Genomic DNA, 20,575 nt, shown 5'->3' on the forward strand with positions numbered 1-20,575 from the left:
TTCAGCTGACGCCGCACGAGCGTCACTACGGGAAGCAAAAAGTGTCCCACTCCGTTTTCAGCTCCTCCCCGAGTCCGACTGCAAGCGGCAACTCTCGCCGATCGGTTACATCCCTCCGCAGCCGAAGTCGAGCACACCTTATGTGTCGCAGCATAAACTAAGATTCTACGTCACATATCTCTCTTTCCCCCAGGTCCTCAAGCGGAGAGGAGCAGCGATCGCAGCGAGAGGCCGTCCTAGATTTGGGAGCCATTCGCAAAAATGGTATGATATTTCACCCCGTCATTCACCAGGGCATCATAAATTATGACTACAGCTCTATATTGAAACATTTGTGTACATTTAGGACGCATTTATTCAGTCATTTAGGCTATGCAATCTTTTTTTATTCTGATGTCAATGACGTAATGACAACCTGCTAAGAAGATTCTAGCGTTTATAGCAACCTTGAACATGAATTATACGCGCAACATTTAATTTATGTCTTTATTTTAGAATAGTCAGGGAAGAGAATGACGCATTGAAATATACATCTTTGTATTCGACGGGAGATCATAAAGTTCGTCGTGTAACAGTTATACTACGCATAATTGTAAAGCACAACCGCATGCGGTTTGTTGGATCTTTGTTTTTAAGTAAAAGTAAGCCTCGTATTTTGGGATATGGCCCAGCACAGTGCACGCGCGCGCACTGGAATAACGTTACCGTGGTATAAATAGCGCGTTCACGCCCCCACTGTTCTTTTCAATGCGCGTATTAAAGTTTCATGCGCAGAGACCGAGCAAGCCGTGCCTGTGGAGAGTTGCTGGGTGGAAATAGTGTTATTATAGTGACGAGGTCGCTATGTTGTTGTTTTTGACGGGGGAAACAACCCAACATTCTTATCAAGCTAAACAGCTTGCTATGTTTCCATCCACCCATTTTTAATGCGCATTTTGGGATATCCTATAAGTTACTATAGCATCAAAAACTGCTGAATGGAGACGCCAAGATTCCCATAAATTCTTAAAATGTGCATAAAAAAACTTATGCGCTCGCATGAGTCGGATACATGTTTTATCCGTTAAGAAATTATGCGCATAAACTACAATGGAAACACATTTACCGAATAAATTCCTCGATGCGCATCAAAAAAGACATGTGACTTTGCGCGATGCTACGACATAACTGGACTAACCAGCGGAACGGTCTTTTTGCTCAGTGTCTGAAATGGTGTTTTGGTTGTTGTGAAATGCCTGAGCAAGTCTGTCGTTAAAGTGGTTCGGTATAACTGTTAGGCCTAATTACCTTCGAGAAGAAATCTCTTACATGACTGCGTTCCCAAACAGCAACATCCACCACAGAAAGCAAGATAAGATAACACGTTTATTGGTTTTGGTATGCGCGCTCTGAGACGCAAACTTATACAGTGGCTTCTCCCACTTTTATTTAGAGCCAGACAGTTTATCAGGAAGTGACGATTTTGTTCTGTTCGACTCACTGGTTGGAAACGGTGCTGTATTCGCAAATATGTATAGGATATTTCAATTTTGCGCACAAGTTAAATGAGCAACTTTGGCTGGAAAACATAGGCTGAGTGTATCGCTGGGCAGCGCTTGTGCCTCGGAGACAGCAGCAGCAGCAGCAGCACAACAGTCCGCGGACACCCAGAAACTGCGCACTCATGGTGGATGCGGTGCTTCACTGCACTTGTGAATTATGACACATTTAAAAAGCGTTATTGAAATCAATAATTACTGTTATTGTATAATTAATTAAGGTTGAAAGCATGATACATAGTAAATGCTAGTAAATATTAGACATTTCAAGTTACTTTACCATATACAGGTAAAAATAGGCATTTAAAATAGGTCTATATTAGCATGAATTGCCTCAATTTATGGTGACAGTGATATTCTCAGAATCAAATATCACATCACCATCACATAAAAAATTTGTTTAATTGTAATATTGTTATAATTCATTGTATTTTACATCGCGTTGTTATGAATGTTAGCAGCATTATTTTAGTCACGTGTCAATTTTGCTGTTAAAATGATTTTTTGAGAATATACAAAAGTTTTTCAATTATCTCAACAGCTTTAAAACTACTGATATTTAAAAAAAAAAAAAAAAATTTATATGAAAGGTAAACCTAATGGTAAACCTAAAATTATGCCTTAGTATTTTTCTTTTTAAGACACCATTTTAAAGTTTTCGTAGTCTGTTCATTTGTTCGGACGGTTGCCTCACCTGACATTTTTGGGGGTTAAAGATAAAACAAAATAATATATATCTTATTTAAATGTACTACAAATGAATTCAAACTAAATAGGTTTTATATAATAAAGTGGTATATGTCATGGATTTATTCACTTATTTTGAAAGAAAATAATGCACTTAGACAAAAATATGCATGTCATGTCACTGACCCATAATTCAATGGCATATGCAGTTCCAAATATGCAACTTTGGAACTTTTTTTTTACTGTAAATCTAATAAAAAATAAATAAAAAAAAACATTTATTTAGCCTCTATTGAGAAATTAAATGCATGAGCTTAGTTACACTGTCACAGTTCCTTTTTGTAGATTCCCATCCTCTAATGAGCCAGAGGCATTCATTTGTTTTGACATCACATATTGTCCCTCACCCACAAACACTTATATTTACTCCACAATCAACACTTGACAAACTTGTCTCTGTTCCTCAGGTGAACTTTACAGTAGACCAGATTCGGGGGATTATGGACAAAAAGTCCAACATCAGGAACATGTCTGTGATTGCCCATGTGGACCATGGCAAATCTACTCTCACTGATTCCTTGGTGTGCAAAGCTGGTATTATTGCTAATGCTCGTGCAGGGGAGACCAGATTTACTGACACCAGAAAAGATGAACAAGAGAGATGTATCACCATAAAGTCAACGTAGGTATTCCTATTTAAAAAGTCACTAGTTTATTATTAATCATATTGATGTCACAAGAGCTATTCTACATAAAGTATTTGTCAGTAGGATGAATTTTAATATTATATGGATGAGATCTTTTCACAATCTATTGAACTTTCCCACCATTTTTGACCAGTAAAAAAGGTACTTTTATTGAAAATGCACCACCATTCAAAATTTAGACTTAGATTTTTAAATGTTTAAAAACAAGTCTGCATTTATTTGTTCAAAAATATTATGAAATATTACACTTTAAAATAACTGTTTTCTATTTAAATATATTTTAAAATGTGAATTTTCAGCTTCAGTGTCACATGATCCTTTAGAAATCATTCTAATATGATGATTTGCTGTTAATTATTAATTAACAACACTGTTTATTATTATCAGTGTTGAAAACAGTTGTGCTGCTTAGTTTGTGGAAACAGTGATATATAGCCATTTTTTCCAGGATTTTTGATGAATAAGAAAAAAGGAAGTTTTTTGTAACAATGTAAAAGTCTTTATAAAGCTATGTGTCTCTTATTCAATTCAAACAAAATCGTCAAAGGAAACACCAAAATGACTTTTCACAATCACTGTGTATGTTTCACTTACAGGGCTATCTCTCTGTATTATGAGCTGAGCGAGTATGACTCAGCTTTCATCAAGCAGTGTAAGGATGGTTCTGGCTTCCTCATCAACCTGATCGACTCACCAGGACATGTTGACTTCTCGTCTGAGGTGACGGCAGCTCTCAGAGTTACAGATGGTGCCCTTGTAGTGGTAGACTGTGTATCAGGTAAGGCTAAATCATTTTAGGATATCAAATTCACACTTCTGTTCTATAATTAAGGCAGTATACTTTTACAGACATGCATCAGGTGATTTTAGAGGCAATTCCCTTAAAGGTGCTCTAAGCGATGTCACGTGTTTTTTTGTCACATACAGCAAACATCTCCTCACTATCCGCTAGCCGCCTGTCCCCTGAACACACTGTAAAAAAACGCTGTCTCTGTAGACAGCTCAGGCTTCACAAACGGCAACAAAAACAAACTGGCCCAGCCTGGACCATGAAACATAAACATTGACTACGTTTACAAGCTGTTAAAATTCGGGTTATGGTCGGGTTAAGGTCACTATTTGGGTTTCTGAAACATTCTGAATAACCCGTTTACATGCGTGAGTAGAGAGAGTTACTCCTGTATACATGGAATTTGTAATCAATTGGCAATATCCCGATGTAAACGGCGACGCACGGTTAGCGTCTGGACGTACGGACAACGTTAAGACGCAATATGCGTCATTTCCGATTCTTCTTCCTGTATCCAAAGGCAACAACAACAGCAGCAGCACGCGGATAATGAATAGTTCAGGGCAGATAGCGATCGCCTTTGTTTGCGCTTTCCTCCTCGCTCCAAAAGTCTGGTGCTGTTCTGCGTCTGTGTATGCGCCGTCTCTACTCAAAAGACCAAGATTCCTTGCGAATAGAACATGCGCAGAACACAAATCAATGTTCCTTTTGATGGGGATATGCCGATACGCGTTTACATGACCAAATATTCGGGTTAGAAAAGGGGTACCCCAGGGATAATATCCGGGTTTTTAAAAACCGGGATATGAGCATATCCGGGTTTTTGCCGGTGTTTACATGGCCGTGCGCGACCGGGTTATTGCTAATATCCCGGTTTTGAACGGGTTATTGGCTGCATGTAAACGTAGTCAATGTTTCAGCCAATAACCGACAAGAATGATTTGGGGGTGGGGGTTGGGGGGTTAGTGCGCGTGCACATGAAGGGGGGTGTGGGAGTAGAGGAGAGAGAAGCATGAAGAGGGAAGTTAGCTAGAGGAGAGATGTCCTAGACAACGACTAACATTTTAATTATATTCTATTGAATTTTGATATTGCCGACACACGACCAATGAGACAACGTTCCAATGAACAAATAGCAAAGAAGAGGGAAAAGGAGAAGGAACGCACAAAGTCCCGAATTTACATCGGAAAAGCACAGAAGAGAGGGGGAGGGGACTGGATGAGGAGGAGGGAGGGTCAGGCTAGCCTCCGTTTTGTTTTGTTTTGTTGTCAACAAGAAGTGACGTCACCCAACATCGCTAAGAGCACTGTAACAAGAACATTTAACAATATTTGTTAAACCATACAAATAGTTTCATCATGAAACCTCAAGGGACACGATTTCTGTGCCGGACCAAAAAGTGATTTAAAAAAAAGGTGAAAGCTGACTTGTTCCACAGGTGTGTGTGTGCAGACTGAGACGGTCTTGAGACAAGCCATAGCAGAGCGCATCAAGCCTGTGTTGATGATGAACAAGATGGACCGTGCTCTCCTTGAGTTGCAGCTGGAACCCAATGATCTTTTCCTAACCTTCCAGCGGATTGTGGAGAACGTTAATGTCATCATCTCAACCTATGGTGAAGGAGAGAGTGGACCAATGGGAAACATCATGGTAACAGTTCAACTTTGAGGAAAATATTTGCTTTTATTTATGCGTTTCCTACTGCGCACATATATACTCAAACGCGCATACCTATAGACTAAACACGTAATACGCATGTGCACACCGCCAGAGTTCTCGCAGGTTTGCGTTTTTGAAGTTTGCGCAGAGATAACTTTTTTTCCCACATTTTTTTTCAAGGCTTGCACCTTGGAACCTATTTCAAGGTTTGCGTTCTCGAGCCACCTGGCACTGTTGTTGTGCCAGTGAGGGGGCCGGAGCGCATTAAGGGCCCTATTTTAATGATCTGAAACGCAAGTATCAAGCGCGAAACGCAAGTAACTTTGTGGGCGGGTCTTGGGCGCTGTTGCTATTATACAGGCGGGATAAATTACTCTTGCGCCAGACGCAAATCTAAAATGGGTTGGTCTGAAGTAGGTTCATTATTCATAGGTGTGGTTTGGGCGTAACGTGAAATAAACCAATCAGAGCGACATCTCACATTCCCTTTAAGAGCAGGCACGATTGTTCCATGGTGGATTGATATTATAACGGCGGATTTGCCAGGCGCACGCCAGGAGCGGTTCACAGCCGAGGAGACCGATGTTCTCGTCAGGGCCGTAAAACACAGAGAAGTGACATTGGGGATGGAGAAACACACCCAAATTAGCTTCAGTTAAACAGGTGTATAATAATTTGGGTAAATGTGTAAGCTAGATTTATGCCTATTTTTTCACATCTTCATGGACACAACAATGATTTCCCTCATGTGTTAATATTTTTCCTTGTAATAATGTATTGTTTTCTAAAAATGAGAACTGCTGCGTCTGTGTGTAGATGAGATAAGCAGAGTGTAGCCTATGCGCGTTGTGCACACGCTACATTGGTTATGGCCAAGCATGCGCCCTTAAAATAGCATGAATAACATGCGAACGCGTGGAATTGTTTTCTAAACCTGCAAAATACGTTTGCGCTTCCTCTTTGCGCTGAACCGCCCCCGGGAGCGCAAAGGCATTTGCTAGTTTACCGACGTGCGTCTGTGGAGGGAAAAGTCTGCTGTGCGCGGGTGCAAAATAGGAATGATACATGCGTCGGTGTACAAAGTCAATTGCGCTGGGTGCAAGATAGGGCCCTAAGGGTTTTCTAGCGGTGTCGTGTTAGCGGCCCCTAAGTTAATAACTAATGATCTTTGCAACGGAAGTGAATCAATCAAAACTAACTTTAGCTGGACAATAACTTTATTCTAGAGCTGCTGTACAGCCAAAACAATCTCTGTTACTTTAATTTCCTATTATCACTGTAAAGCTGCTTTGAAACAATCTATATTGCTAAAAGCGCTACATAAATGAAGGTGACTTGACTTGGTTTCTGGGGTACCTGTGTATCCTAGGTGGATCCTGTGGTTGGGACTGTGGGATTTGGGTCAGGTCTCCATGGCTGGGCTTTTACTCTGAAGCAGTTTGCTGAAATGTATGTGGCCAAGTTTGCTGCCAAAGGAGATAAGAAAAAAACAGATCTCTCTCCAGCAGAACGAGCTAAGAAAGTGGAGGAGATGATGAAAAAGCTATGGGGAGATAAGTAAGTGTCTTGTGTTATAAAGAAGACATTTGATCACAAGGACACGAGTACAAATTACCCATGGAATTTCCAGTGTAAATGATGTGTATATATGAAATCTCTTTAATTCAAAGCCATCCTTTTCAGGTACTTTGATCCCGCTTGTGGAAAATTTAGCAAATCATCAACCAATGCAGAAGGCAAGAAGCTTCCGCGTACTTTCTGCCAACTTGTCTTGGATCCCATCTTTAAGGTTTGTTTGAATCAGTTCTTCTTACCACTCGTCTCCTGCTACTACCACTCATTTGCAATTACTCTCTCATTTGAACTCTTTCCACAGGTATTTGATGCCATTATGAATTTCAACAAAGAAGAGACCCAGAAACTGATTGAGAAACTTGAAGTAAAGCTTGATGCAGATGACAAAGAAAAAGAAGGGAAACCTCTACTTAAGGTACAACTCAAAATAATGACTTTTAATAACCTGCACTCTTAATTAAACTGGTATTGTTGTTGACACATGGTTTTTCGAATGCTTCCAGGCTGTGATGCGCCGCTGGTTGCCTGCAGGTGATGCTTTGCTCCAGATGATTACCATCCATCTTCCTTCTCCTGTCACGGCCCAAAAGTACCGCTGTGAACTGCTTTACGAGGGTCCTGGAGATGATGAGGCAGCTATGGGTGAGTCACTACATTGCGAGGTGTTCTACACTTCAGAGAGATGTGCTTTTTTTCTACAACTTTTACATATTCCTCCTTTGACTTTCAAGGTGTGAAGAACTGCGATCCTAAAGCTCCTCTCATGATGTACATCTCCAAGATGGTGCCTACCACTGACAAGGGTAGATTCTATGCCTTTGGTCGTGTCTTCTCTGGTGTTGTTTCTACAGGACAGAAGGTGCGCATCATGGGCCCGAACTTCACACCAGGAAAGAAGGAGGACTTGTACATAAAGCCAATCCAAAGGTTTGCTGCTGTCAATTGCATTTACAGTATAAGGCTCAATCCCAATTCTATTTTATACCCCTTCGCCTACCCCTAACCCTTCGCCTACCCCTTACCCTTGCCCCTTGAAACAGAGTGGCAAGGCGTAGGGTTGAAAATATTCCCCTAAGAAATGGGACACCACTACTAAACCCTTTACACGTCATTATACGTCGTCGCTAGCACCTACGTCACAGGAGATGCGGCAATGTTTTATCACAAACTTCCAAGATGCCGTCGTCAGCTGTAGTCATCTCAATTGCGTCCGCGTCTGGAGGTCTTGCGGCGCGAATGAGGCGTTTAGTACGGCGCAGTGGACACGAATTCACCTCATTCGCAAGTCCACTTCGCTTCAAACTTTAGCTTTTTACACGCGTCATATTGTTAACGAACTTAAGCGATTTTTTTGCAACCGTTTCTTTGAAGAACACGACCGTAAATATGAACACAAGATTGAATATGACAAAGAAAATGATTAGCCGGTGTATGCAGGTACATTTCTCATACCCCTTCGTTTGAAGTGTGGTCCCGAAAAATCTTCGTTTCAAGGGCTATCTGGCCCTTCCCCCTACCCCTACCCCTCCCCCTCCAACCAAAAGAGAATCGAGACAACCCTACCCCTTCACGGGAACGCGCAAAACGGAGGGGTAGGGCCAAGGGGTAGGGGCAAGGGGTGAATTGGGATTGAGCCTAAGTCATCTTCACTTGATTTGATGATCATTGCTCAATGGTCTCCCCAGAACTATCCTAATGATGGGTCGCTATGTAGAGCCCATTGAAGATGTGCCATGCGGGAACATTGCTGGTTTGGTTGGGGTTGATCAGTTCCTGGTCAAAACTGGCACCATTAGCACTTTTGAACATGCTCACAACATGCGTGTTATGAAGTTCAGCGTTAGTCCTGTGGTGAGAGTTGCTGTGGAGGCCAAGAACCCAGCAGATCTGCCAAAGTTGGTGGAGGGTCTCAAACGTCTCGCCAAGTCTGATCCCATGGTTCAGGTGAATATCTTGGTGGGGTAATAAGACGGTATAAACAGAATTCAATCTTTACAATAATAAATACAAGTTGTTTTCCACCTTTTGCTAGTGCATCATTGAAGAGTCCGGTGAGCACATTGTGGCAGGTGCTGGAGAGCTTCATCTGGAGATTTGCCTAAAAGATCTTGAGGAAGATCATGCCGGCATCCCTCTGAAGGTAGCGCTTGGATGAGAATACTAAAGAGTATACAGATATGTTTTATTCTTTTCTTCTCCACTAATAGTTCAAGGCAATTTTTTGTTGTTGCAGAAATCAGACCCAGTTGTGTCATATCGTGAAACAGTCAGTGAAGAATCAGACCAAGTTTGCTTGTCCAAGTCTCCCAACAAGCACAATCGTCTGTACATGAAATCCAGGCCCTTCCCAGATGGCTTGGCCGAGGACATCGATAAGGGTGACGTGACCTCTCGGCAGGAGCTCAAACAGAGAGCTCGCTACCTGGCTGAGAAATATGAGTGGGAAGTGGGCGAGGCCCGTAAGATTTGGTGCTTTGGACCAGATGGCACAGGGCCCAACGTCCTTGTGGATGTCACAAAGGGAGTTCAGTATCTGAATGAGATAAAGGACAGTGTAGTGGCTGGTTTCCAGTGGGCAACAAAAGAAGTGAGTCACGTTAACTCATGCATGGACATTCATACAGTTTACATTATAATAATGAGATACTTCAACAGAAACAATTTTGTGTCACCTTACCAGGGTGCACTCTGTGAAGAGAACATGCGGGCAGTCCGATTTGACATTCATGACGTCACTCTTCACGCTGATGCCATCCATAGAGGTGGCGGTCAGATCATTCCCACAGCCCGAAGAGTTCTGTATGCCTCTGTGCTCACTGCACAGCCAAGACTCATGGAGCCCATTTACCTGGTTGAGATTCAGGTATACATGGTGGCTTCCTGGAACAGAAAAACGAGAGTGCAAACTTGATGCCGTTAATGTATTTTCTTTTCCCCTCCAGTGCCCAGAGCAGGTTGTTGGTGGCATCTACGGTGTCCTGAACAGAAAAAGAGGACATGTGTTTGAGGAGTCCCAAGTGGCTGGGACACCTATATTTGTGGTGAAGGCATACCTACCTGTAAATGAATCATTTGGTGAGTTAACACTTCAGATTTGACAGCTCATTCAAAATGACAGCAATAGGACATTGATGTAATTTTTATATTCAACAATAAATACATTAGTTATAGCAGTTAAACATTTTTGAATGGGGCCAAATGTTGTACATTTCTGAATTATTATATTGTGGACATTAAAACAAGTCCTCAGTACCTTAGTGCCTATAATTCGCTTGCATTTTTTTCTGAACAGGTTTTACAGCAGACCTGAGGTCTAACACTGGTGGCCAGGCCTTCCCTCAGTGTGTGTTTGACCACTGGCAGATTTTGCCAGGTGACCCCTATGACATAAACAGCAAACCTTGCCAAGTTGTGGCTGAGACCCGTAAACGCAAAGGTCTGAAGGAGGGCATCCCACTGCTGGACAACTACCTGGACAAACTATAAACATCTGTGGATTCTATATAGTGATTAAAGCTATTAACCTTACCATGTTAACGTAATGACTCTGAAGTGTATGGCATAAAGTTTACACAAATAAATAGACTTTAATTGGAATAAAACCAATAGCGCTTAATTTAAATATTCAAAGCTGCACAATCTTGCAGAAAATAAAATCTGAGCAAGTTAAACTTGTGTGGATGTGTCCATACATAAAGGACAGCAAATACAACAGCAATCTGGACATAATATTTAAACTTAAAAAATATATTTTTCCAGATGAACATGAAATAATGCTTTAATCACTGTGTATTGATTTACATGTCTTAGGATGTACATGTATCATCTTAAACTGTACCCTCATTTGTGCAAAGAATTCAAGATTCTCAACAGCTTTACCTTTGCCATCATCAATGGAGATCCATGTCGATTAAAAACCTCAGCCCTGACCAAGAGGGACAATAAAAGCACTGTATCAACATTTACAGCACATCATTGTTTTGTTTTGTTTTTTACATCAAAATATATGGGCATCTTTGAATCAAATTTGTAGACAACAAGGAGTAACTTCTATAAAAAAAAAAATAAAAAAAAAATAAAACACACACACCTTCAGACTTTGTCAAAATAAATGTATGGCTCATAATCATAAGTCAGCCCATATAAGATGACTTCAAACTGCGTATCTATCAAGTAAGCCATTAATAATAAACGCCAATTTCTAAAAGACCGATTTTTGCATTTCATGATCCTCATCCTATTATATCAAAACTTTGATCCATAATCTTAAAAGAACAATGAATGGCCTCATTTTCATTTCATGCAGTTGCTGGTTTTATAATGACCAAGAACCATGCAATTAGACAGATTACTCCCTTAGTTTTTATCAACAATCATATTATAGTTTCTGAGGCGAATATGTTAGATGTGTTAAGACAGCAAAAACAACTTCCATATAAAATGACAGATCAAAAATAGGTTTACTGCATCAGCCACAGGGAATCTGATGGTCCTTGAGCAAATAACCAAAAAACAAAACAAAAACAAAAAATCTGTTGACTCATTCTACCTTGATATCAGACCAGTAAAGTTTTTTTGAAATATACAACAAACAGTTTTTATTGCTGCAACTGAAGTTTTGTAAAAAAACATAATTGCACTGCTGAAATCGAAGAGACATATAAAGTGAGCTGCCGCTGAAAACCTGCTTCCGTTTCAACTGCAGAACTGCTGAAGCAACACACAATGGAGACAAGAGTGCAGTTATTGGAAGTGTCTGAGCTTTCCAGTCCACTCCACTCATTTATGCAGTTTGTTTTGCTCTGCTCCTCCAATGAAATAGCTAATGAAAGAGTCATTGTGCAACCGATAGTTTCCCCAATTCAAGGGAAAACGGCTTAATTCAGGTTTGCATTTTAAAACAGTATTGTTGCTGAACCACTCAAGATATTTCCTTCTGGGTCCTTGTCGAAACAAGATTCTTGAGGTCCATAGTCAAATGTCAAAATTGTTTTTACTCAGCTAACTTGACTTGAGTGTAGTTGTTTTGGTGACTGGCCAATAAAGATGCACCAGGAGTCAGTCTAGAGAGATAATGTCTGATAGGCCTGAAGATCCTCCCGTGATCACACCCGTCTCATGACTCGAGCTGCTGCTATGGGTTGCCGTCTCGTACTGTGAGGATGAGGAGACCAGGCTGGCGCTGGTGGTGGCACTCTGAAGGCTGCTGGAGAGATTGTCTAAAAATATGGGGCCTCTGTAATGTTGCTGAAAGAACAATAAAGGAAACAGCAGGAGCAGTTTAGACTATAAATATGTATGCATGCATGCAATCTTAATATTTAATTGTAAGAATGTTTCACTCATACCTGGGGGTCCCCTTGAATCAGAGAAAATAAATCAAGACCTTTGGGAAAGATGTGTGTAGTATGACATGTTAGTATTCCTGTAAAAGCTTGAGCATAAATGAAAGCATGTTTGATTGGATGGCAGACTGGATAAGTGCATACTTTGCATATCTGTGGGAATAGTGGATAAGGTTGAATGGTGGAATGGGACCGAGTAGTCTGCTATTGAGGAGGTCAGGTATGAGGTGTCCAGCGCCTGGACATTTGGCACCCGGACAGTTGAAGGCTGATAAGTCAAGACTCTAAAACATGAAAATAGGATCATATGAAAACCAATAAACACAAAGCAACATTATCATAGAGAAACTATAACACAGAGAAACATTGTTAATGTTAATAGTTAATGCACTGTGAACTTACATGAAAAAACAATGAACAGCTGGATTTCTATTAACTAACATTAACAAAGATTAATAAATACTGTAACAAATGTATTGCTCATTGTTAGTTCATAATAGTTAATACATTAATGTTAACAAATGAGACCTTATTGTAAAGTGTTACCATAATAATAATAATAATAATAATAATAATAATGTTTCTGGCTAATAAACATTTTAGAGTGCAAAATAAATAAATAATAAAATAACTTTCCATTCCTTTTTTAAGATTTTATCAACTTACATTACATGCCCAGGTCTAGAAAACAACATTTTTAAAACTCCCTAATTTTTAGGTATTACCATCATCACCATGGGCAATTCAGTGTTTTTTGTACAGTTCAGGGCTCATTCAAAATATGGTAACAAAAGGGCAAGGCTTATAAAAGAGGTACACAGAAATGCCTGGTCTGATTTGTATTAAATGAATGAACACAAACCCTTTGCTGTGCATCTCCTCAGCCTTTGACATGTAGAGACAGCGCTTTTTCAGAGGAGGATCGCTATCCTCATCATCATCATCATCATCATCATCAGACGAGCTCTCTAGCGTAAGGTCAATTACGTCTGCCTTTTTTGTACTGCTGGTTTCTGGAGGTGGCACCACTGCACTCTGTCTCACTGTGACAGCACCTAAGGGGCCATGAAATGCTTTAAAAATGCATCAAAAATGGAAATCCTATTTACAATCAATTAAAACCTGGCACACAGAGATAAAGCTCACACTCTTATAAATGGCAATGAACCTTACAGTCAATTTTTGGGATACATGGAGATGACACTTTCAACGTCTCCTTCTTTGGTCTCATTGGACACCAAGTCCCATCCTCCTGAAACTTGATTTCATCAACATCTGTGCAGTCATTGAGTATTTCCATGAAGAGCCTGACAAGTAGAGTGCCCAGTTTATTACATGCATATTAACTATCTCAATAAAGGCAAAAATATTCAGGGATTGTGGTTTAAAATGGCACCTCAGCTACAGTGAAAGTAATCTCACCCATCTATAATCAGACTCTCATATGTGGCTTTTTTGTCACAGACGGGACAGATCCAGGTGGGCTTCTTCTCATTCATTTGCAGGTATAGAGCAGCATCAAAGCACTGCAGGTGGGAACAGGTGACAGCTCGACAGGGTACCGTAAGGCGCATCTTGCCAAGCTATATAAAAAGACGACTTATTTGGTCACACAAAATTCTTTTTTTTTGCCATACTATATCAGAGCACCAAACAAAAACTTAAACCTGTTGTTTAAAATGACATACATGAGTCAGTTAAGATCTTGTAGATGCAGTAACTTACTGGGCACATGAGTGAGACTCGTAAACTAGTTGTGGCGATTTCACTGTCAGGGTCTGCCGTGAGTTTTTCTTTAACTGTTACAAGAGTAAAGAAGGGGTGGATTTAGTACATTATTTCAATAATTCAGTCAATGAATTATATATAAGGATGAAGAAGCTAATTGTTACAGAATTCATGACAAAAAGACAATGAACACAATTTTGTCAAGTGTAATCATATTTATACTAATAATTAAGATTACATGGGTATCTTTTTTTTCCTCAAAGAGGGAAATGTTGCCTTACTTAATGCTCTTGAGTGGTCAGGGTTTCTGATCCCCTTCATTCTTAATCTCTGTAGTAACAGTGGGGAGGTCAGCTGCCGCACCAAATAAACAGACATGGAGTATGTCTGCAGAAAACAAGATGGAAGTACATACAACGCTTAGCATAAAGAATAGGCTGAAGCAGTGCTGTGGAAATGTGTACTGGCACTTTACATACCTTCCCTATTTCAGGTGCCCATGTGACTACTATCTGATTGGGTACAGCAGATGACAACCTGACCAGCGATGTGATGTTCAGCGGTCTGCCGGGTCTTTTCTGCTCAACACCATTCTTAGGAGGTGGTGCATATCCCTATGTGATAACAACATCAGATATTATACAATTATACAAATGTACAGTTTGAGTTCAGCAAGATTTTTAAAAGAGAAATAAACACTTCAGCAAGGATGACCCAAAAAAATTTGAATTCTTACAGAAGATTTATACTTAAAATAAATGCTAAAAAACAACAACTTTCTATTAATCAAAGAATCCTGAAAAAAATTAAACAAATCATGGTTTTCAAAAAATATTAAGCAGTGCATCTGTTTTCACCATTGATAGCAATAACTGTTTCTTGAGCACAAACTCATATTAGGCTAAAGTGTATCTAGATAGATACATTTCACAGAGGTTTTTAACATGCATGCATGTTCTCTGCTTTGGGGCAGTCGTGGCCGAATGGGTAACCCGAAGGTTGCGGGTTCGATCTCCAATCGCTCCCCGGGTGCCGCAGCAAAATGGCTGCTCCGGGTGTGTCCGTTCAATGTTTGCAATGCGTGTTCACTACTCACTGCTCCTAATATGTGTGCGGTAACTTAGATGGGTCATATGCAGAGGACAAATTCCGGGTATGGGTTACCATGCTTGGCCTTCACGTCATGTCACTTAAACAGCCATTAAAACATTGTTTGAATAAGATGTACAGTATTACGGTCATCTTTTAAATTTCTTATGAGCAATGTTCCTGTTCAAATAACAAATTATGCATTTAATCAGTAATCAGCTAATCTCTATTTTTTGGTTTTTGGTGGTGGACTACGACAATTGTATTCAGTATTTTATTTGTTGAATATCTCTTAGTGAAACGGAAGTTCAGAGAGTCTTTTCTTCCCTGATATGATGCATATCAGAGTGAAACAGCTCCTCGAACAAGAAAAAAAAATGTAGGACAGGACTTGATTTTGTCTATCAGGAATTGATTGAATGGTTGTGTTAGAAACAGTTAAACATTTAAAATACCTCAAGACCTCTATAATTCATATACATTTATAAGAACTAGTTTTGGAAAGCACATTAAACAGGTCTACATACAGGGAGGGGAAAGAGCTTTCCATTGACTTTGATGCACAGGCTGTTTGGATAATTGTCCTCTTGTGGACAACTGGTCTCTGCTAGACAAAACCTAGAATCAAAACAGAACATCAAAAGTTTAAAATTGAGATTAAGGATGCACAATATTGCATTTTGGCCGATAGCCGATACGATATACAATTATTTTTCCCTTTTTAATTCTGTTTTTTTTAGTTCTGATGTCTCCTTACCAAAAGGTTACTTGTTAAAGATAAATAAATGTTAAGAAAGTTATTTTTGTATAAGAGTACATTAAAAGCTCTGAAAAAAAACAATAATAAAGTCTGTTACGTTTTTCCACCACAGGCGCATTTGTAACCTAAATATTTCATTTTTGGATTTAACATTTGTAGATTATCTAGGGTGCTGGTGGCATGACTTCAGCTAATGCTCTCTTCAGCTTCAAATAAAAATTCTACAATTATTTTAGAGCTCTTTGGATTCAAGTTATTTTCACCACTCATTTGATCAAATTTTATTACAGATTAAACTGTGTATAAAATTATTTAATTTACAAGTCTCATGCTTGTGATTTATGACATCAATTAGGCCTACTACTTTATTTATCCAGAAGTATTTATTTATTTATTTAACAAAAGTAACTTCAAGTTATTTGAGTATTCTACTTTTCATACGATAATATTGTGCATCCCTAATTGAGATTGTGGTGACAAACATCTTTGTATATGCTGCAGAACCTGATATACAAATGACAGTATAGAAAAAGCACATTGAGTTGGTTCTTACCGGAGCTGAATTTGAACCATGTAGTCCCTTCTTCCACCTGGAAGAAAGTCCCTATGCAAAAGGTTAAGAACAACAAAGAGCCAATAAATTTCAGAAAAGGAGTAAAAGACACAAGTCACATTATTTAAGTCGCATTTAAGTAATTTAGTTCTTACCGAGAAATGCAAACTTCTCTCACTTGTTGTGGAGTCAATGCAAATATGAAGTACTTCTCATGATGAAACCTCTGAACAGCATGGGTCCCTTTAAAACAAGTCATAGGGTGTATAGTTTTAAACCTAAGACACAGGCAATGAGGAAATCATGCACAACCCAGCTGATGCGATAGCAATTAGTTCACATACACTACCGTTCAAAAGGTAGGGGTCGGTAAGATTCTTCAATGTTTTTTGAAGAGGTATTTTATGCTGATCAAAAATACAGTAAAATAGCAATTTGGTAAAAAAAATTCTAAATTTTTAAATATATACATTTAAAATGCAATTTATTCCTGTGATGACGAAGCTGAATTTTCAGCATCATTACTCCAGTCTTCAGTGTCACATGACCCATCATTCTAATATGCAAATTTTCTGCCCAAGACACATTGCTTAACATTATCAATGTTGAAAACAATTGCGCTGCTTAATATTTCTATGGAAACCATGATACAGGATTCTTTGATGAATAGAACGTTTTATTTAAAATAAAAATTCTTTGTAGCAGCCTAAATGTCTTTACTGTCACTTTTGATCAATTGAACGCATCCTTGCTGAATAATATAATTTCTTTAAAAAAAACCCCAAACTTCTCAATGTTAGTGTACCTAAATAAATCACACTGTTACACAAACTCTAACACTATTTTTCGTTTAAGCTTAAGGCTATAAATATATTAAATATGTGCATTTATCTCTATAAAGCTGTATTCCATACTCTAATCAAAAGTTTATTAATTTATTTTTTTATTTCACCAAGCATGGAACAATCTAGTCATTTTGAATAAAATTACCTAAACTTGATGGTTTGATCAAGACATCCAGCACATCGTAAAATGGTAGGGCCTTCATCTGCACGTCCGGGTGGACAGGAGCCATAAGCGACGTGGGCTGCTGCATATTCATCATGGGCTTTAATTCATGTAAAACAGGTGAATCGCAGCTCACTTGCTGCTGCTGCAGGAGGTCTGAATGGCCGGTTTGCAGAGGAAGGTCTGAGCTCACAATGGTGGCACCACTGTCTATGTGAAAGTAGGATTTAATGCTTGACTTCAGAGCCGCCAAATCTTGAAGACCATCAAAAGTCCTTGGGTATCTCCGACAATAGAGTTCCTTTATTTTGATCTGCACGGCAGGACCACAACCACTCCTTAGTAGATGCAAAGCCCTCAGCAATAGTTCATGCTTGCGACCGCTCTTATTCCTTCCAGCAAAACCTAACAGTACCTGGAGCTCTGAGACACGGAAACTTGATACCATATTCTGCAAAACAAATCCAGACAAGCCATAAAAGACTTTGAGATAGCAAACATGGAAAAGCATATGGGCTGATCAAGCTAATTATTTTTTGCCACACAAGTAAGTAAGAAAAAACACCATCTGTGCCATGCTGACAAGTTTTGCATGTATAATAATAATAATATATTAATAAGAACTAGGGATGTCAATTTTCACAAATTCCCATGATCGATCGTCGTTTAAATTAACGATCAATTAATCGATTAATCGTTAGCCTTAATACTGCGATATGCGTCTACTGCAGTGGCTATGACAGCATGACAGGGTCTGCAAATGCTGCTCAAAACGCTACTGTATGTTCCTCACCAAATCAATTAGAATGGTTTTAAATATAAATAAAGGGCTAGTAGGATTGTAAAATGTTTCGATGTGATTGATAATTAAATTAATTATTTAATAATCGAATATAACTACTAATACAACGTGTCACCAACGCCGCCTCATATGCGCTTAGAATGTGTGACTGTTGTGGACGCGCTCTTCCTGGAACAACTGCACGCGACTGAATGAATCTGCTACCGTTAAACTGGAGCACTTTGCTAGCACGTTATTTATCTAAAAGAAACACATCCTATATGAGATTAATCAGATATATTCAAAATAAACATAATATTACAAATTATATCTGCACAAAATGACGCAAATTCATGCACAAGTGAACTTGAACTAAGTTACGTGCCATTCATTCAGAACTACTCATGTTGTGGACGCGCTCTTCCTGGAGCAACGCGACACGGCAACTAAACCCAAATAATTTACAACGTTTTATTACAATATTGTTCTCTTTATAATGTTATGTAATATTACAGTCCCAATAGTCATTATTAGTCGTGCATTGCCGTTTGAGCTGCGCGCGCTGAAGCTGACGCTTTACTACAGAGTTAATTCTTAACCAAATGCATCCAATATGAGATAAATCAGATATAGATAGGCCTACAGAAAATAAACAGTATTACAACTTACATTTGCACAAAACAAAAGGCTGCGAATGCACACGCAAACTTACAGTCATGATGAAGGTGTAAAATGGTCCCAAACATAACTCCGGCGCGCTCGCTTTACATGTTTCGCGGTTGAGCAGCACGCACACGCATAAAGACCTGCTTAATCGATGATCGATAAGTTGTATCGATTAAATGTATTATCGACAATTAATCGATCGTCGATTAATCGTTGACATCCCTAATAAGAACCAAAAGGTGTAATTTGAAAGCAGATTAATTAATTAATTTCAGAATTATGTGTGAAGTGAGGTGACAACCCACCCAAATACACCCATTCCAGAAACCCCAGAGAAATAAGAAAATCTCAACTGACCCTTCATTACATGGTCCATGCTTGATTGTTCTTATGTGTTAATCCTTTTTTCTTTAAAAATCCTTAACAAATGACCGAAATGCATCTAAAATGTTGAGAATAATTCCAAGACCAATTAGATGAACATCAAGAGCATAACAAAGGACAAAACACAGATGTTCACTTTGATCCAGTGAGAAATTAACTGAACTGCTGAAAAAAAGCTGGGTTTATAGTTATGTGGGATGTTTCTGAGCAATTTACAAAACAACATGGATCAGTCAAATAATGGCAATATAATTAGTACACAAAAGCAGGTGTCTAACTTTCCTGTATCCAACACACAGTCTACATTTGTTATTGCAGGATTGTGTTGGTGCTCATGCTGAAGTACAACGCATTAAATTAAACTTTAGAAAGATGGTTTATGTACAATGCCAGTAAAACAAATTATCTTGAGAAAAATGTGGTGATGAAACGGATGAAACAGTGACAAAAATCCCCCCCCAAAATCAAGTTTTTCTTCAGGCTTGTAAACAACATTGTCAATGTGTCCCTCTTTAAATGTTTAGCCTACTTCGCAATTTAATGTAAAACGTGCGTCCGCTTACATTTATACACACACAGTAGGTCACACTGGTCTACACATAATTTACCCATGCAAATATAGGTTATACATCAAACTACACCTGTGAGTACATGTAGACATTGTCAATTGCTCGGAAGCTAGCTAACAAAAGACCAACCAAAACAATTCGAGAAATTGTAACGTAAAAAACTTTTTACCTGCAGCGAACAGTCGTCAAGTTCAGTTAGGCATTATAATAAAGCGTTTTCATGCAGTAAAAGATGGCAATGAAAGCAGTGACATTTTGAGGCTGTTCTTCAATGTTTGTGTAGCAGCTCGAGAGCTAAAAGAGTACGTTAGCTGGTTGGTGGCTAACAAGCTAAACACAATCCGTCTAACGGACTGATGTGACGTCTCTCTATTAACTATAAATAAACTAACCCATGGGCAGCAAACCGACCGGTTAAATAGCATATCAAAACGGTAACTGCAAAATATCTTCAGATATGAAAAACGCAAAGAAGTAACCAGCTATCATTGCACTTTCGCCTACCCGTAACTCCTCAAAATCCGCCATTTTCTGGCTTCGATCATCCTGGCCAGTCCGGAGAATATCGGGTCACGTGACACAGTCTGGGTTAAAGGGGTCATATACTATTTTCTTTTTCTTTTTTATAATGTTATTATAATGTCCACTTATAATGTTAGTTATAATGTTAACTTTTTTCTTCGTCAAAACAGCCATGTTTAGTTTTAGTTTTGACCATTTCCCACGCTCTCTTTG

General features: G+C 39.1%; 2 protein-coding genes across 5 annotated transcripts; one reads left to right on the forward strand and one right to left on the reverse strand.

Annotated features, from left to right (window-relative positions):
- The first annotated feature begins 117 nt into the window (after window positions 1-117).
- Window positions 118-10,927, forward strand: eef2l2 (eukaryotic translation elongation factor 2, like 2). The gene is made up of 15 exons (XM_082168749.1): window positions 118-264; window positions 2,693-2,907; window positions 3,529-3,710; window positions 5,162-5,373; window positions 6,752-6,939; window positions 7,066-7,171; window positions 7,259-7,372; window positions 7,461-7,599; window positions 7,689-7,884; window positions 8,643-8,901; window positions 8,990-9,097; window positions 9,191-9,544; window positions 9,638-9,820; window positions 9,900-10,032; window positions 10,250-10,927. Exons 1-15 carry the CDS (start codon window positions 262-264, stop codon window positions 10,441-10,443), a joined length of 2,586 nt encoding a protein of 861 aa, XP_082024875.1. The 5' UTR covers window positions 118-261; the 3' UTR covers window positions 10,444-10,927.
- On the reverse strand, window positions 10,718-20,388 carry pias2 (protein inhibitor of activated STAT, 2). Of its 4 annotated transcripts, none has more exons than XM_082168755.1 (15): window positions 20,010-20,386; window positions 19,245-19,329; window positions 17,423-17,891; window positions 16,588-16,675; window positions 16,433-16,483; window positions 15,647-15,737; window positions 14,510-14,644; window positions 14,312-14,417; window positions 14,028-14,101; window positions 13,725-13,885; window positions 13,476-13,609; window positions 13,165-13,357; window positions 12,447-12,586; window positions 12,306-12,343; window positions 10,718-12,204 (listed from the first exon to the last, which is right to left on the reverse strand). In XM_082168755.1, the coding sequence occupies exons 3-15, from the start codon at window positions 17,886-17,888 to the stop codon at window positions 12,016-12,018; spliced, it is 1,866 nt and encodes a 621-aa protein (XP_082024881.1). In that variant the 5' UTR covers window positions 17,889-17,891; window positions 19,245-19,329; window positions 20,010-20,386; the 3' UTR covers window positions 10,718-12,015. The 4 variants fall into 4 exon arrangements, with proteins under 4 accessions (XP_082024881.1, XP_082024883.1, XP_082024880.1 ...); XM_082168757.1 differs by having other exon boundaries at window positions 20,345-20,363; XM_082168754.1 differs by lacking the exon at window positions 19,245-19,329 and having other exon boundaries at window positions 20,345-20,388.
- Between the last annotated feature and the right edge of the window lie 187 nt (window positions 20,389-20,575).

The sequence above is a fragment of the Leuciscus leuciscus genome (assembly GCF_965113295.1).
Source record: "Leuciscus leuciscus genome assembly, chromosome: 5".
Classification (NCBI taxonomy): domain Eukaryota; kingdom Metazoa; phylum Chordata; class Actinopteri; order Cypriniformes; family Leuciscidae; genus Leuciscus; species Leuciscus leuciscus.

What these genes read in the sequence shown, in the direction of transcription:
- pias2 (XM_082168754.1), bottom strand. Translation starts at nt 20,368, where the DNA reads ATGGCGGATTTTGAGGAGTTACGG. An exon ending in GATCAAACCATCAAGTTTAG is followed by an intron (nt 16,676 to 17,422) that starts GTAATTTTATTC and finishes CTTGTTTTAAAG; the next exon opens with GGACCCATGCTGTTCAGAGG. An exon ending in GGGCACCTGAAATAGGGAAG is followed by an intron (nt 14,418 to 14,509) that starts GTATGTAAAGTG and finishes TGTTTTCTGCAG; the next exon opens with ACATACTCCATGTCTGTTTA.
- eef2l2 (XM_082168749.1), top strand. An exon ending in AGTGGTAGACTGTGTATCAG is followed by an intron (nt 3,711 to 5,161) that starts GTAAGGCTAAAT and finishes CTTGTTCCACAG; the next exon opens with GTGTGTGTGTGCAGACTGAG. An exon ending in AAAAAGCTATGGGGAGATAA is followed by an intron (nt 6,940 to 7,065) that starts GTAAGTGTCTTG and finishes CATCCTTTTCAG; the next exon opens with GTACTTTGATCCCGCTTGTG.